Source organism: Tursiops truncatus, chromosome 3 (genome assembly GCF_011762595.2).
Source record: "Tursiops truncatus isolate mTurTru1 chromosome 3, mTurTru1.mat.Y, whole genome shotgun sequence".
Taxonomy (NCBI): Eukaryota; Metazoa; Chordata; class Mammalia; order Artiodactyla; family Delphinidae; genus Tursiops; species Tursiops truncatus.
Genome location: NC_047036.1, coordinates 45,798,779 through 45,816,572, shown reverse-complemented (window position 1 = coordinate 45,816,572; position 17,794 = coordinate 45,798,779). Strand labels below are relative to the sequence as shown.

Genomic DNA, 17,794 nt, shown 5'->3' with positions numbered 1-17,794 from the left:
AATGGTAGATGCACTGAGAATAGTGCTGTTAGCAAAATGGCAAAAATCATGAAACTTAAAAGTTGTATTTCAAGAGTTAAGGTATGTAATACCGTTTAAAAATATAAAGTAAAAAATATGAAGTCACCAGAAGGACACACCACAGCAACTTATTTTAATGGATCTCAAACTTGTCTTAAATCTAAACCCTTAATGAACTCAATGTGAAATGTCCACACGTTAAATAAATAATTCTAGCTGGTAAATATATCCTGGAGATTTATAAAAATATTTATAATATATGTGTAATCATTATGTTTTCAGACAATAGGAAGAAAATTTCTATTCAACTTTTTTTTCTCTAATCAAGGAGCTGTAATTTATGCATAAACCTGGAATGCTCAAAATAAAATATGGTTTTGCAAGATCAGAGGATGGCAAGAAGTGTCCAAATTGTTTTGAAATAATGTATATTTTCAAAAGCTAATCTTAAGAATGAAATAAAACACGAATGGCATGCTTTAAGCCTCTAGCTTGATAAAACAACTACAGTTTTTTGTTGTCTTTATTGGAGTTTAATTGCTTCACAATGTTGTGTTGTTTCTGCTGAACAATGAAGTGAATCAGCTCTCTATATAAATACATCCCCTCCCTCTTGGACCTCCCTCCCCCCCCCCCAATCCCACCCCTCAGGTCATCACAGAGCACGAGCTGAGCTTCCTGTTCTTTACAGCATGTTCCCACTAGCTAGCTATTTTACCCATGGTAGTGTATAAATGTCAATCCTAATTCTCCCAGTTCGTCCCACCCTCCCTGTCCCCCTCTGTGTCCACATGTCCATTCTTACGCCTAATAGTTTAAAGTAACAGGTACAATGAATACTCTTGCTCATTGTGTTAATTTTCAGAGAGATGCAGGGGCTAACTACTACTAGTATCAAAAATATGTACAGAATTGTTTTGATAACTGTGTTTGAAGAAGAGATGAGGAGGAAATGGATGCAGTTAAAATCAGCTGTTACATTGGGCTTCCCTGGTGGCGCAGTGGTTGAGAGTCCGCCTGCCGATGCAGGGGACGCGGATTCGTGCCCCGGTCCGGGAGGATCCCACATGCTGCGGAGCGGCTGGGCCTGTGAGCCACGGCCGCTGAGCCTGCATGTCCGGAGCCTGTGCTCCGCAATGGGAGAGGCCACAGCAATGGGAGGCCCGCGTACTGAAAAGAAAAAAAAAAAAAAAATCAGCTGTTACGTGTTACATGTAACAAACTTGATAAATATTTATAATTTTTTAAACAAATCATGCATTTAAGTTGAAAGGAAACCAATAAAACGAAATAGGCATATGGATATGTGATTCTTTAAGTTAGTCTTAAATTCAAATAAAATATGGAACATGGCCTGGGGTTCAATCTTCTGTGGGGTGTATTTTTAGCTCTATTTACAAATGAAAAAACTGATAGATTGAAAGTTCAATAATTCACCCGGCTTTGCCACATTGCTAAGTTGCAGAGCCAACATTTGAGCCTAGGTCTCTGTCCCCAATGTCATGCTCTTCCTATTGCTCGTGACTGTCCTAGGAGGCCACTAAAATAGATACCTCTAGAAATCTTGGTTCATTGCTCACTGTGCATCTGGACTCCTGCAATGCATTCTTTTATTTATTTATTTATAATTTTTATTTTTGGCTGAATTGGGTCTTCGTTGCTGCATGCGGGCTTTTCTCTAGTTGTGTCGAGTGGGGGCTACTCTTCGTTGCAGTGCGCAGGCTTCTCACTGCAATGGCTTCTCTTGTTGCGGAGCATGGGCTCTAGGCGTGCGGGTTTCAGTAGTTGTGGCTTGCAGGCTCTAGAGCGCAGGCTCAGTAGCTGTACGGGCTTAGTTGCTCCATGGCATGTGGGATCTTCTCAGACCCGGGCTCGAACCCGTGTCCCCTACATTGGCAGGCAGATTGTTAACCACTGTGCCACCAGGGAAGTCCTGCAATGGATGCTTAATCTACCTCCTCCCTTCCTCATTTTATCCTCCTGGGCCACAAGTACACTTATGCAATTCCCTTAATATCCATTAGCTCCAGGCCACACATTGAAGTATTCCACTGTTTCCCTCCTGCTCCCTGGAAGGAGTCTACTCTATCCGGGCTATTTTCCACCCACACATGAAACCTTTATTCAGGCTTCAGATGTTTGTTTCTTCTACCTGAAAAGAATGCCAGTTGACTCCCTCCTCCCACCCACAGCCCTTCAAACCACAGACTGCGCCGAAGACCTCCATCCAGGTTCACCTTCTTCCTGGAACCCTGCACACCTAGCTGCCGTCCATACCTTCTGCTCCCTGCCCTGAGCCACAGTAGCGCTTCCAAGCTGATGATTTCCATGCTACCTTCCACTGTCTCTAGGCAGCAACTGGTCATGTGTCTGATTTTCTCAGCAGGGTATTATAAGTTCCTTCCCAGGCCGAGGCCGCCGAATCTTTCATGTTCTTGTGTTTCACAGCAACCAGCACATCAGAGAGGCTCAATAAATATGTATGGATTGTTGGACTGCTCTCTTTCTGGGATGAGAGAGAGAAAGGGGGAGGAAGGGGAAGAGGAAGATTACTCTCTTGCCACTTCTCAATAGTACATGAGGGCAGGAGGAGGGGAAAGAAGATGTCCTTGGTGGAGATTTCAAATATATGGGAACCTACAGAACAGATGTATTGTGTTTATGTTTTTGGACTCACCTGACATGATATAGAGCAAAGTTTTCCAAAGTATGCTTCAAGACATTATAGTTGTTGCACTCCAAGATCAAATATGTTTTAATAATACTTGTTAAGTGACATTAAATAGGTCTCTTTGCTGTAGAGCTTCTAGCTTTTGGTAGGTTCATGTCCATTAAAATCACTGCTCCTTAAAATCATATGTAACATTTCCCAATGTTGTTTGCCCACAGAATTCTCTTAATAAGGAGACTCTCATAGCAATTATGTTCATTTAAACATTCTTTGGGAAATGTTGGAGTGATATCTCCCAGTAACTTCATAGTAAGTGGTGTTCTGTCATTAACCAATGACATATTTGTACTTTTTAAAAAAAAAAATTTATTTATTTACTTATTTATTTTTGTTGTGTTGGGTCTTCGTTTCTGTGCTAGGGCTTTCTCTAGTTGTGGCGAGCGGGGGCCACTTTTCATCATGGAGCGTGGGCCTCTCACTATCGCGACCTCTCTTGTTGCGGAGCACAGGCTCCAGATGCGCAGGCTCAGTGGTTGTGGCTCACGGACTTAGTTGCTCCGCGGCATGTGGGATCTTCCCAGACCAGGGTTCGAACCTGTGTCCCCTGCATTGGCAGGCAGATTCTCAACCACTGCACCACCAGGGAAGCCCCCGTATTTTTAAATGCTAGTGACTTTGCGTGATTTGGTGTGGTCTTGTGAAGGCTATTCTAGATCTTAGATTCTTCACTCATGTTCAGTGCAGAACTGGTTAATAATTGAAGGATGATGGTAAGAAAATAGTAATTGGCTTAGGATTGAGAACCTGTGAGAGTGGAAGTAACCCTTTATGTATGAAATGCCTTATTGTAGATGAATTTATTTAAACAACCTTATAAATTGGGTCAGAATAATAGTTACTATTGATTACCTGCTATAAGTCAGATATACGTGCATTACATGCATTTTCACATGCATTTCTCATAAAAATTAATTCCCAATTTATACAATGGGCTCCGGTATTTAAACGACTAATTTAAGATAACAGGATGACTAGAACCATGGCAAAGCTGGAAGTCAAATTCTGAAATCTATGCTCTTTCCCATCTGTCATACTGCTTCCCATGGGGAACTCTACGGGTTGTGGGTCTTTGCATGTGTGTGTAAGAGCTTTCTTATCCAAATCTAAACCTCCCCAGATACTCTTGTACAATTAGAAAACTAATTTTTTTTTTTTTTTTTTTTTTTTTTGCCGTACGCGGGCCTCTCACTGTTGTGGCCTCTCCCGTTGCGGAGCACAGGCTCCGGACGCGCAGGCTCAGCGGCCATGGCCCACCGGCCCAGCCGCTCCGCGGCATGTGGGATCTTCCCGGACCGGGGCACGAACCCGTGTCACCTGCATCGGCAGGCAGACTCTCAACCACTGCGTCACCAGGGAAGCCCGAAGCTAATTTCTTTTACTTAAGCTTGTGTATGGTGCCAGTTCATGCACAAGTAGACCATCCATGTATATATGGTATAATCTTGAGTGCTAAAACTTGCTCTATAATGTATACACATTTAACAAATGCAGGTTTACCAGTAGGCTGACGTGGCTTCTCACTCATATGTTCTACTTATAGCACAAGTAGTGAGTATAAACATGGGACGTAAGAAGTTACCCTTCTCAAACCTATTCATAGCCTATTTGAAAGAGCCTAGTCTTTCTCTGGACACCTTTTGTATAGATATATTTTTCTTAGCTCAGACTTCAATTCCCTTAAATGGAATGAATGTCTCTTTGGCATTACTTCTCTTTAGGTATCCCTAGTGAAGGGTAGTAAGGAAACAAAGGAGGCAGCAGAGGTACCAATTCAGAGTGAAAAATTCTGGAGCAGTTTTGATTAAAACAATTATTTTCTTTTCTCCATTCAGGAAGGAATTCTCCACCTGGAGTCCTTGGGGACTTCAGGGAAGCCAGTGAACACTTTTAAAATAAAAACTCTGATTATATGAACCTATGTCCAGTTTTCTGGAGAGGTTTGCTTTAGATTCTCAAAAGGTTTATTAGACTTCCAAAAAGGTTTACAAGCATTGTGCCTTTTGAAGTACAGAGAATCAAAATAGACCTACCACCAATGTCTCCTTTATGGGCAATCACTTAAGGGAGTTTTCCTTCCATGTGAAAAGTCAGAACAAAGATTGGGAGATAAGGATGATGGAGTGTACAAGATAGAATAGTGAGCAATGAATCAAGTATAGGTAATGGTGAAAAGAAATACGTGATATAATGTGACCATGAATTATAAAGATTGAGAAAGGATTCTGAAGACAGAAAGGTCATATTCTAAGGAAAATCTAAATAAAAGTCTGGAATTAAAAAATCTAAATTATTTTTTAAAGCGTAAAACCAACAGAGTATGTATGTGTGGGGTGTAAGAATGGGGAAATAGATGGGGATGGGGTGGATGGGGGAGATGAAGTAGTGAAAACACAGAATAATCTAATGGGGAGGCCATAGACAGTATTTAAGTTTATTACATTGAGAGAGAAATATAGATTTAAATATGGCTGTTAGAAAATAACATGAGCACGACAGATTGGCTAAACTCAGAGCGGCAAGAATAGGTAAGTAGGTAGGAGATCCAGCTATTCTCCCAATTTTGATTTGCATGGGGAACCTATTCTCTTGATCTTGGTCGGATGGATGGCACACAGCCTTTAGTTCATTCACTTGTTCCCCTCAAACTTCATACCTGCATATTGATGGAATCTTTCAAAATTTTGCCTGATTTTATAAAGTTCATTCTCTGTATTTATCATAATACCTATCATTTCAGTATAATATTAATATATCTTCCAAAAGACACCATGATGCATTAACCATGCCAAAGTTCTGGCAATGTTAGCTTCTGATCCTCTTTAGCAACAGACAACACAGTTTGAAAGCAAGAGATGTAGCATAAGAGATACACGAAGATGGCTACATCTAGAGAGGCATACCCAGGACATGATGACTACTTAAATCTTACTTGGAAAGAGATATTCTTATTTGTTATAAAGCATGCCTACTTATTGGTTATTTGCTCACAAATACTTGTTGAGTGCCTGTAAATGTCAGCAACTGTCCTACGCACTTGTAGAAAAGCCTAGAAACATATATAAAAGTGACATAAACACAGTCATAGAGACAGAAGCCAGCAAATTGTATCTAGGTGGAAGGATTGGCTAAGAATGGCAGCCTTAGATGGGATGGTGAATAAGAGGATCTGGAATGGTGTGGAAAAGCCCACTGGGAAAAAAAAAAAGGCCTTCTGTGAACTCAAGAAGTATGGCTTTCATAGAATAAGAAGGAGGGAGTTTGTGCAGCTGAATTTTGAGTGAGGAACTTACACATTAAAAACAGAGCTTAAGTAAGATTATTCTGACTTTATAAACAGGACTGTGGTGAGAAAAACTGCACCCAGGGAGATCCAGTAGTCCGCTGTTACACGAATCTAGAAATATATAGATGAGGATTTGACTGAAGGTGGCAGTTGTATAAATTAAGAAGAAATTGGTAAATCAATTGGCAAAGTATTAGATGGGAATATGGTTGGGGGCAGGGGTAGAGGATATAAATATACAGCAGAGAAAGCAAGACTTTCTATTTATCAATAACTTTCTTTCTCAAAATATCTCAATTTCAAATGTAAAACACCCATACCTGGTATACAGTTGAACCAAACTCACAGAGTTCCAGAACCATGGTATTGGATGGGACCTTTGAAGACATCTGGTCAATTCTGGAATGCCCTCTATAGTAATACCTGACCCCACCCAGGTTAATCAGTCATGAACAACTTCAAAACCAACACCTCACCCAGATTAACATAGTGTCAGAAGTTATGAAATAAGCAAGTATCAGAGCTGTGTAGGAAGTAGAGATCACCTAAGCAAACTCCTTACTTGCTATAAGGAATGCTTTGTGCAAGAACTGACAGAGATAAAGATGACTGTGTCATCCCTGAAGGTTGATGGAAACACAGATACCCTCCTACAAGCCCCCTCCCCATGGGAATCAAAATGACTCCTAAGGTTGTAACAGGAGTATGAAAATAACATACATAGTTCTAATAGTTTTTTTTTTCAGCCTTTTTGCAAAATGTTTGTTGTTCTTTTATTGAAACAAATTCCCAGAGAGAAGCTTCCTCACTAGCATTTCTAATCTTTGTTGGTGAAATATAAATTGGGAATGAAAATCATCTTACCTCAAACTGGTGGGTGTCTATGGTCTGTTTTGGATATCAGTGGCTATGCCTTGATACTCTCTCCTTTGAAATTCTTTTTCTTTGCTCCTGAGAGGTTCTCTCCCTACCTTTCTGGCAGCTTCTCCTCTCACACTAGGCCTCCTAACTGGTCTTGTCTTTCTCCAACCCTCTTTTCACACTTCCCAGAGTAATCTTTCTGAAAAGCAAATCTGACCATGTGACATTCTTGCTTAGATTTTTAGTGGCTCCTTGGGGAAAAAACCATAAACCCTTGGAATAGTATACTAAATCCCCCATAACTGCCTCTCCACCTTTATCTTTGTCCATTGCTGGATCCCAAACTTAGCATTCTTCTCTGCTTGTAGCTACCTGAATGGCCTATGTTCTCTAACTGGCAGTGACACGTTACTCTCTATCTTAGATGTCACCTCCCATTTCTCACCTGGTTAACTCTTCAGTTCATCCTTGGAGACTCCAGGCTGGCATTCCCTCTTTCAGAAAGTTTTCCCAGATCTCTCCTGAGATGTGGTAGTTTGCACCTTCCCTGTTCCCCATCTCTGCCTTATGCCGACTTTGCTGTACCTACTGCCTGGTTTTGGTGGAAACTTACATACATATCTCCAATAATTGCCTTCCTCATTGGACTATGAGCTTCTTTAAACCCAAAGTTATTTCCTTCCATTTGGTGTACCCAGGGCCTGGGACCTAGCAGGTGTTCAATATATGTTTATTCAAATGAAAAGAAAATTATTATAACCAGTAGAATGTAAACTCCTTGAGAGTAGGCAGGAACTTTTAACTACCTTGTTCATTGCTAAATCTCCATCATTTAGTGCAGTGCCTGGAAAAGAATCTAGTAGGTAAGCAACACAAGGTTATTTAACTCATGGTCTCTCACTTAAAATAATCTACAAGGTTCTTGTTATTATCCCCAATCTACAGGTGAGGAAATTAAGGTCCAAGAAAGATTAGGTGATGTGCCAGGGGTTATGGCTTGTATGTAGTGGAATGGAGATGGGAACCACCTCCTACTCTTCTAGTTTCCATCAAGGAGTAATATTACTTATAGTCGTTCACATGTCACATAAAGTCCGCAATCCAGATGTCTGATTAAGCTTAGCTCAAACTCCAATTCCTTGGACAAAATTCCTTCCTGCTCTTACACTGAGTTCCAAAAGCTTCCTCCTCTTTCTCTGTCTCTTCTCAGTGTCAGCTCAGGCTGACATTTCAGTTTGAGCCAATCTGGCCTCCAAGCTCAGATTAAACAAAACAAAATCTCTTTATCTCAGCATTTTGTACCTTCAGTAACTTTATTAAAGACTGGGGGGAGTGGGAGATTTATAGGGTGAAATTATCCTGTAAACAAAACTGACTCCTTTCTGTTATACACGCGCGCGCGCGCGCGCGCACGCACACACACACACACACACACACACACACACCCCACACACATATATTCCCACTGGAGCAACAAGCATATTCTTCCCCTTTCCTATGTGGAAGAGACCACAGGTTAGTCCCGCCCAAACCAGTACTTCTCAAGTCCCATCTTCTGTAATAAGTAGCCTTGTCAAGCACTTTCTTGCACTCTCCCTGAAAGAAATTCTGGTGAACAGAGTTATGATGAATACAATATGATGACAATTTCAGAAGACTGTAGTTTTTAAGAGCAAGAAGTCTATTCCTTTGGAAGTCCCACTGAGCAGTCCTTCAGTTCATGCCTGACATGTCATGAGAGCATATGCTTATGTCAAATTTTAATACTGAGGGCTTCCCTGGTGGCGCAGTGGTTGAGAGTCTGCCTGCCGATGCAGGGGACACGGGTTCGTGCCCCGGTCTGGGAAGATCCCACATGCCGCGGAGTGGCTGGTCCCGTGGGCCATGGCCGCTGAGCCTGCACGTCCGGAGCCTGTGCTCCTCAACGGGAGAGGCCACAACAGTGAGAGGCCTGCGTACCGCAAAAAAAAAAAAAAAAAAAAAAAAAATTAATACTGAGATTGTTTTAGGTAGAATAATCATCAGAAAAGCAAATATTCTGTAAATTATTAATTTTATTCTACCAATAACATGGCTGAAGATAATGGTCTCACTGACTTCAGCCTTGCCTCCCTCAATCCCATTTACTGCAGAGTCCTAGAATTTTCCATGTTAATAAAACCAGATCCCCTATTGAGCAGTACTCCAAATCACTCAGTGGCTCCTCCTTTCGAAGATTCAGTCCAAAGCCCCTACACATGCCTGACAAGACTTCCATGACCAGTGTCTGTGGATTTCTCCAGCCTCTTTCCCCCTGAGCAAGGTCCTACTCATGGGAGTTCCTTTCCCTACATACACATATACATACATCTTTTGAACACAGGCCCATGTGCTTGTTCATATTATTTTCTCTTAAAAACTCTTCCCACCCCCTTCACTTACCTCCTGTTTCATTCTTTAAGCCTCAGCCTTCTCCCACTCCACCTCTGATTTAAATTGCCTTCTGGTATTCTCCCATAGCCTACATGCTTCCTTCTTTCAGAATGCTTTCTACAATATAGTATGCTGAAACTATCTCCACCCCTGGACTCTTAAGCTTTCCTTGGATAAGGGGCACATTCTTTCATTCATCTTGTTTTTGCAGACTCTAATAAAGTGTGTGACACATACTTCGTGCTAAATAAATGTTTGTTGAATTTCTCATGGTACTAGAAGTCAGTGAAATCCAGTCTTGTATTTATTTCTTTAAAAAATTCTACTAGAGCCTTAGGCAGACCCAGAAAGAAAATCATAGATAGTGGGAAGATAGAAAAAAACTCACAAAATTATGTACACCTGCTCCTTGGAGGTCTTTTGAAGTACTAAGCGAAATTTTATATTTTTCATAAGATTTTAAAACAAGAACTTGATGCCAGAAATACACTTGGAAATGAGGACAGCTTGCCACTGGCAAGCTCTGCTTAAACCTGTTACATGTACACATTGAAAGTGTATCCAACACCTTCATGTATTTCCCATCAGATAAAATGTAGAGACAAAAAAAAGTCAGCAAAAGTTAGAGCTAAATTGCATCAATCTTTTACTGTAGCAAATTCAGGGAGTGACTAGCTTGAAGCAATACATGGTGAAGTGGAAATCATTTTTCTCCAGTTCTACCTACTTTAGACACTATCAATTCCATCCTTAGGAACAAAGAGGGAATTTGGGTGGGAGTTGGGAAAGGAGAAGCTGGAATTGCTTAGGAAGATATACATTTAATTACTCGCTCTTAGGAGATGTTTAGTGAAGGGCTTTTTTTTAAAGAACAATCTGAATCAGCCGTTACAGTTTGTATTTATTTTTTTTAATGAAGGGAAAGCAAATGGTGTCCAAGGTAAAGTGATTTTTTTGGACTTGTTCTCTTCATTTACACCAATAGTCCTGTCTAGGAGTTATGACAAATTTATACAGACCTTTAATCAGTCAAGAGTTGGCAAAGAAACTGACATCCATAGAGTCACACATTATGTAGAACGGATCCTTTTACCTCAATGGTCAACATCGCTGTAAGTTGTGGGTAAGAGTAAGCGGCTGAACATTTCACAAGAAAATGACCTCAACCTCTAGCTCACTGCTGTGGCTCTGAGGCAATTAGTTTTTTCCTTTTCAAAAGGAAGCTGCTGCTTCAGCATCTTCTCCTGGAGCTCCTGGCACCATTTCAGGCCATGTGTCAGGGGAACCCTTGATCACATCACAATGACGGAAGCCAAGTGCTGGCCTGCAAGAATTGAGGACTGTTTGTTCACAGAAGATCCTGAGCAGAAACACGGGTGTCACATAGTTCAAGGGGGCCTTGAAGGAAACTGATGCTGCTGTAGGAGGGGACTTCCAAAGGCTCAAGTTATTTCTCAGTTGCTGTTCCAGAGCCCTCTCCTGGCTTTTATGGAATTTGGCCAAGAGTTGTTGCTTAGACAGTTTCTCCCTGTAGTCCCTTGACTTAGCAAGATTTTGGACGGGAAAATAGAAGAGTTTTCTTATATTTTCAAGTAGTGCCACAGTGACTGCTACTCTCTGGGGAGAAAAGTATTTTATTCATGAATGCAGTATGTGTTCTTGGTAAAACCCCAAATTAAACTAGCTCACTGTTTTTGTCCTGCGAAATGTTGGTGACATTTAGGTGTGTTGTTTGGTGTGCTGACTCAGTTTCCTGGAGGATAGCTGGCAACTCCACATTGAGGCTTTTTTAGTGGGGATGAAAAAGTCAGTTACTTCATATTTTAGAACATTTGGGGTTAAAATTCCTAAAAGTTAAGCTTTAACACTGATCCTGAAAAACTGTGGCTACCCGTATTGCCTATAAACCTAGGAATTTGGAAAAAGTAGTATTCTCAGCTCTTTGCTAATATCAACAGTAATTCTTTATTTGAGCAACAGTTTTATAGAACAAACTGTTCTTTGCTCTGTTGTTAGTAATTATTTTCTTACTTATTGGTATGTAGGTGTGCTCTGGTCTTTTTTTTTTTTTTTCTTTTTTCATTCCCCAGATTTATACAGTGCATGCAGAAGTAGTTAGAAGTTAAAATACATACACAATAAAGGTGTTTAAAAAAATAAAAATAATAAAATAAAATACATACACAGGCCACATTCTTATTGTACTCAAATGCTGATTTTGTCAAAATGACTAATCTATGATTGGGACGTAAAGTAGACCTTCTGAAACAAGCTGTCCCTCTTGTCGCTGTACTGCCTTCTTAAGAGCAAGTCCTGTATTTAAGTACCTAATGTCTTGAGGCATTGAAACTTGACTGAATTACTTCTTCACTATTACAATTAAAAATTAAACACTGGGCTTGCCTGGTGGCGCAGTGGTTGAGAGTCCGCCTGCCGATGCAGGGCACACGAGTTCGTGCCCCGGTCCGGGAAGATCCCACATGCCGCGGAGCGGCTGGGCCCGTGAGCCATGGCCGCTGAGCCTGCGCGTCCAGAGCCTGTGCTCCGCAACGGGAGAGGCCACAACAGTGAGAGGCCCGCGTACGGCAAAAAAAAAAAAAAAAAAAATTAAACACTGAAGTGTAATACGTGGTGCCACATCCTGCTAGGTCCAAGGCCTATATTTCTGAAAAGCTTTGAGGAGTTGGTGAAGATGGGAGGGGGACTGGGAAGTCCCCCTGGGGCTCAGACTTTGGAAAAGTTGGAGAGCAGGGGAGAGGAACACGGAACACCAAGCCTTTGAGGTGTGGAGAGGGGATTCCTGGCTTCTAGATATAACCAGTGACTGGAAAGATGGCAGTGAACAAATCCTAGATACAATGGTCATGCATCTTTAATCCATTGGATGAGCTAACTATGGGTAGCCCAAATCAAATCACCTAAAATAAGTTAATTTCCTCTTAAAATTCCTACATCCTTATTTTATACCTTGGAAGAAAAAAATGCCAAAATAAAACCATATAGTACATGTACTTCCATCACAGCTAGGTAATGCTATAGTTGCATATGGAAGATATTAAGTAAAATGAAAATGTGTTACGGTCATAGGCTTAATTATTATTTGTGATCTTTAGGGTATGGGATTACAAGGAACTTTCTGCATTACATCTTTGTGTAATGTTTCAAATTTTATAACAAGCATGTTCTAGTTTTATATACTTAATCAGGGAAAGGCTATACAGATAAAATACTTTATACTTACGATTTAAGATTATCTTTAAGGCTTTTCCTTTTGTTGGGGGAAAAGCTCCAATCACACTTTAATTCACCTGGCAAGGTTAGGTAGTTGTTGTTCCCCAAAAGTATATATTTACAGAGATTGGTGCAGGAAAAAAAAAAGTGGAATAAAAGAGGCAATTTTTAACCTAGAGTTCCCAAAGTGAATAGAAAACAGTTCAAGAATCCCTGATAATAATAAGCCACATGGCCCATGTAACAAATACTTTGAAAGTTATTCTAACTTTTACAAATGTTATATAAAAACCTATCTGGAAAATCCCAGGAGCCCGAGATTCAGTCCATGAAATTTTTTGTTGTGCCACTCATCATTTATGGAGTCTAAATTTCAAGGGCAGAATTTCTTCTTCAATACCTGTATATTCGAAGACCAAGGAAAAGGATCTCACCAACTTCATGTAAGCTTTTCAGTGTATTCTTTCTAATTGACAGTAACAAAGTTTCATAAGATGGGCTCTTGGGAGTTTGGATGTTTTCCCTCCTCTCACAGGTTCACTTACCTGCACACTAATATAGTGAAGTTCTCTGCAATTGATCCCTTACTGTAGACCTCCCCCAGGGTCAAATTTTGTAAATAGAACCTGCTTCCATACGCTGTCTTTGGATGTGGTCTTTCCATTTTCTCACGTTTGTAGTTTTTCCTGTGCACGGTGGGTAGAAACACTCTTCCAGACTCTTCCCATTGGCATCGAAATACCATCCCGGTCCCTGATTTGCAATTCCACTGACGAAGGAAGCATGTATGCAGGACGGGCGTAAATTGCCCATAAGGCGTGCTGCATTCACATTGCTCTTCCTTTACTGTAACTCTTAGACAATTCTGAATGTGAAAACACAACATATTGCCAAATCTGTGAATTCTAAGGCGTTCATATCCACGACATTGTATGTTTTTGTTTGCTTGCTTATGTCCATCCCGAAATTTAGACGTATGGTTCTTAGCAGAGGCTGGGCTGGGAACTGAGGGTCTGGTCTTAATAGAAATACTTTTGATTGCACAACCACCCTGTCCTCTTGAAGTAGGTAAATCCTAAACCCTCAGAAACGAAGCCTCAGAAACATTAAAACCCAAACCCACACAAACGGTTGCGCGGGTCCTAAATAACCATCTTTTGCCGCCCGTCGGGCTCTCCGGCGAAAGCTCGCAGGAAGCACGGGACAGTGGAGACGCGGAGGCTCGGGCCGTCTGGGCAACCGGGAGGGCCTCGGCTCGGCTGGGCGCGCGGGGTCCCCGCGGGGCAGGTGCGCCGTCGCGCGCGCGTGCGCCCCAGGGCCCGCCTGAGCCCCGCGGCGGGCGCGACCCCGGGCGGCGGGCGAGCCGGCGGCGGGTGCTCCACGCCGGGTTTTCCGCCGCTCCCCTCGCCCCGGCCCCCGGCAGCAGCACCAACACACACTCTAGCGCCCGCGCCTCCCCAGCCGGGCTTCGGAGCGAGCGGCGCGGGGCCGCGCGGGGTGATGCTTAGGCGAGGCGGTGGGGCGGCGGGGGCCCCTGGCGGGCCGTGGCTCCGGGCGATCTCGGCGTGAGAGAGCCGAGGAGGAGCCGGGCGGCGCCAAGGGCCGTGCGGGGCGCTAGGGGTAGTGTTCCCGGAAAGCCGCGGCGATGGAGCCGCGCTGCGCCCGCCGCCGGAGGAGTTGAGAAAGAAAACAGGAAACGTGGTGGCTGCGCACCCGGCCGCGGCTGATTCATTCGCTTTGAGTGAAGGCTCGGCAGGAGGGGCGGGCGCGGGGCCGCGGCTCGGGGCCGGGCGCCGCGCAGATCGCGCCGTGGACCAGACGCTCCCTCCGCGGGGCGGGCTCCCGGGCGCGCGCGCCATCCCCTTCGCCGTCCTCCGGCACCAGGACTTCTTCAAAGTCGCATCTTGAGGGTTTTGGTCCGTGTAGAAGTTGGCTTGCCGCACTTGGCGCGCCCTTCCTGGACGCCGAACAGAGACGCCAAGCTGGAGAGGGCGTGCGTTCCCGAGACCGGCCGCACCGTTAGCAGAGCCCCGGCCCCCGTCGCGGTGCCCGGCTCGTCAATATGAAGGAGCAGCCCTCATGTGCGGGCACCGGGCATCCGAGCATGACGGGGTACGGCAGGATGGCCCCCTTTGAACTCGCCGGCGGCCCTGTGAAGCGCTTGAGAACTGAGTGCCCCTTTCCCTATCTCTTCGCAGAGGAGGCCTACCAGAAACTGGCCAGCGAGACCCTGGAGGAGCTGGACTGGTGTCTGGACCAGCTAGAGACCCTGCAGACCAGGCACTCCGTCAGTGAGATGGCCTCCAACAAGGTAAGCCCCGGCTCGGCTCTCACCGAGGCTCCTAGGCTGCTGTTTCCCACGCTGGTGAAGCCACCAGTCCCCGTGGCCCGCGGAAATACATACAGGGGTTTGTCACACTCACTGCATTTTGGCTCCCTTAGAAGGAGGTTCCTGATGCCATGCCTTCCCTCTCTCTTCTATTCACTCCAGAGAAATTAAACATTTTGCAAAAGCAACTTTGACATAGTTTGACTGCAGTACCCCCAAGGCACTGTTCGTGTGTGTGTGTGTGTGTGTGTGTGTGTGTGTTTGGAGGGGGTACTTCTAAGTGACACTTTGCCCTTGCAACAGAAACCGAGTCTGGTCTACAGGCAACCCATGTTGTAGGGTATTCTTGGGATTCCCAGTGGAAAATAAGAGTTACTAGAGGTCAGTGCAATCCCTTGGATGTCACCACCTACTGAACTCAAACGCAGAAGAGTTCACTGAACTTGGAACCTTAACCCCCATTTATCTAAGTGTCAGGGTACCCTGTAAGAACTGAGCCTTTATCTTTTTGCTTGGCCATATGTGTCCACAGGGGACGTCAAAGTTAAGGTTCATTGCGATCACTGCCTTTGTTTCCGTGAATCTTGGAGAGAGAGTCCAGTTTTCTGAGGTTATTTAGTTACAGTGATGCTTCAATGGGGCATTTGTGCCGTATGCCAAGGTGCTGGTCTTGGTGGATAGTGGAGGTTTGAGGGCTGAGAATCAACCCTTAGCCTGGCACAGCCTTAAAGCAAGGTAGAGTGTTGTCAGTTTTGGTGTATTTTTTGGAATTCCTTGTTTGTTTTTTTTAAAACAATCTTCAGTTATGTAAGGAAATAATTGGGATTATGTATGTTTTTAATGATTGTTTGGCTCAGGGGATAGGAAAGGAGGCATGGGCATGTTGGATGCAGGTGGCTGAGGGATTTAGCCAGTAAGGACTGGTAACTTTGTGTGGTGATTAATAACAGTTGCCCCTAAAGATATTTAAAGATCTTTGGCCACCTATTTACAAGGTCAGGAAGGTATACCATTTTACTGTTTATCTACATGCACATATTTTTCAGAGAGCTATGCTTTTTTTCTTTTTTTAGTTTACTATAGTTTTTATCCCACCTTTTTTTTTCTCATGCAGTTTTAAAAAATATCATAGCATATCACCCACTTGATTGTCTTATCTGTTGACAATGCTTATACAGACAGCATGGTTTTTAAGTAAAAAGTTAGCTTCCAGTAAGATAAAAAGGACGTCCCAGTCACTATCTGAGGGCACTAATCTACCCGTCAGCACACTGACCTACCCATATGCACACTGATGATCAAATCTGTATTTTTTGTTTCTGTCATTGAAGCCTCATTTCTAAATTTGGTGTGGCTCCGCGTCAAAATGATGGGTTATTACTCTCTTACTCCCTGCCGTGGCATCAGGTGCCATTGTTCTCATCTCGCTAGCAAATTCTTAGTTCGTTGATTCATTTTATAACATATAGATTGTTCTTTCATAATTTGGTTCATAATAGCAGTAGACATATGCTGAGTATCTCCAGTGTCCTAAATGCCGAATGGGACCATTCTGCAGTGGGCCTGAGTTCTTATTCTCTTGTCTGGTTAATTCTGTGTCGTAAAAGGAAAAACCAGAAGGCACCAAAAGATGTGCAAGCCTTTGCTTATATTTTCGAGATGATTTGACAGTACTTTTGCAGCACAATGAACCTCAGCAGCTACAATTACTTTCCCGCTGATCCGTACTCTCAATGATGAGACCTCTATTTGAATTTAAAAATTAACATGAAATCTAATCATGTATTGTGAATGACTTCAACTGTCAAGTATTAATTTATCTATACTTTAAGATGAAAAAATAAAACTTGAGGTCACAGTGATTGGTCAAAATGATTTCTTTCTTTTAAGGGCATTTCTTTCTTTTAAAATTCCTGTCTTTTAAAGACAGGGATTTTTTTTTTTAATCTTTATTGTGAAGGCCCCTCAGACTTTAGGTTAATTTACAGGTTTAGTGTAGGAGGTGAATTTATTTGGTTGAAGTGCAATCTAGGTTAAGTAAGAAAAGACTTTTTCAAAATATAGTCATTCTAGCTGTGTTTATGTCTTGTAAGATTATTGACATGACTTTTTTTTTTTTTACATCTCTATTGGAGTACAATTGCTTTACAATGGTGTGTTAGTTTCTGCTTTATAACAAAGTGAATCAGTTATACATATACATATGTTCCCATATCTCTTCCCTCTTGCATCTCCCTTCCTCCCACCCTCCCTATCCCACCCCTCTAGGTGGTCACAAAGCACTGAGCTGATCTCCCTGTGCTATGTGGCTGCTTCCCACTAGCTATCTATTTTACATTTGGTAGTGTATATATATGTCCATGACACTCTCTCACTTGACACTAATTTTTAACATTAAAAAATTCAACTCAGCTGAAGCTGTTGATTAAACTTTTCATGTCTAATTCATTCATTTCTTTTTTTTTAAAAACCCATTCATTTCTAAATGAGTGCTAAGCTCCTGTGACTTTTTATAGATGAAAACGGATTAGCATAGAAGGAAAAAGAGCTCTTGGTAAAGGTTGTAAAGTTACCCTTCAGCCAGATAACAAGGGCACAAATAAGTCACATCCACATGAGCTGTAAACTGAGTTGGAGCAGCTGGTCTAAAGGTCCCCAGGAGTGATGCGGAACCTAAGTCTGAACTGGAAATGTGACAACTTGCGTCACATGTCCGCTAGGTTGTCGAGCATCTCTTAAGTGTGAATGAATAATCTGAAACATTGCTTTTGATTAGTAGTCTTATTGCCATCCATTCTTTTCACATGTACTTGTTCGAACCAAACCAGTGTTTCCCTTGAAAAGTCATGAAGTTTTTCTTTGTTTTCTTCTCTTTTTCAGGCTTAAAAAAAAAGTACTCTAATAGATTAAAATGACACAATAAAAT

The 17,794-nt window shown here is 42.6% G+C and overlaps 1 protein-coding gene across 6 annotated transcripts in view; it reads left to right on the top strand.

The window, feature by feature from the left end:
• Positions 1 to 17,794, top strand: part of PDE4D (phosphodiesterase 4D) — a 1,282,340-nt gene that overhangs the window by 1,212,657 nt on the left and 51,889 nt on the right. For 5 of the 6 annotated variants that reach the window (XM_019930016.3, XM_019930017.3, XM_033852884.2 and 2 more), the window contains one exon: positions 14,738 to 14,850. In XM_019930016.3, coding sequence (XP_019785575.1) covers positions 14,738 to 14,850 — 113 coding nt within the window. Of the gene's footprint in view, positions 1 to 13,721; positions 14,652 to 14,737; positions 14,851 to 17,794 lie in introns of those variants that run through there. The other variant, XM_004326374.4, reaches the window with a different exon arrangement.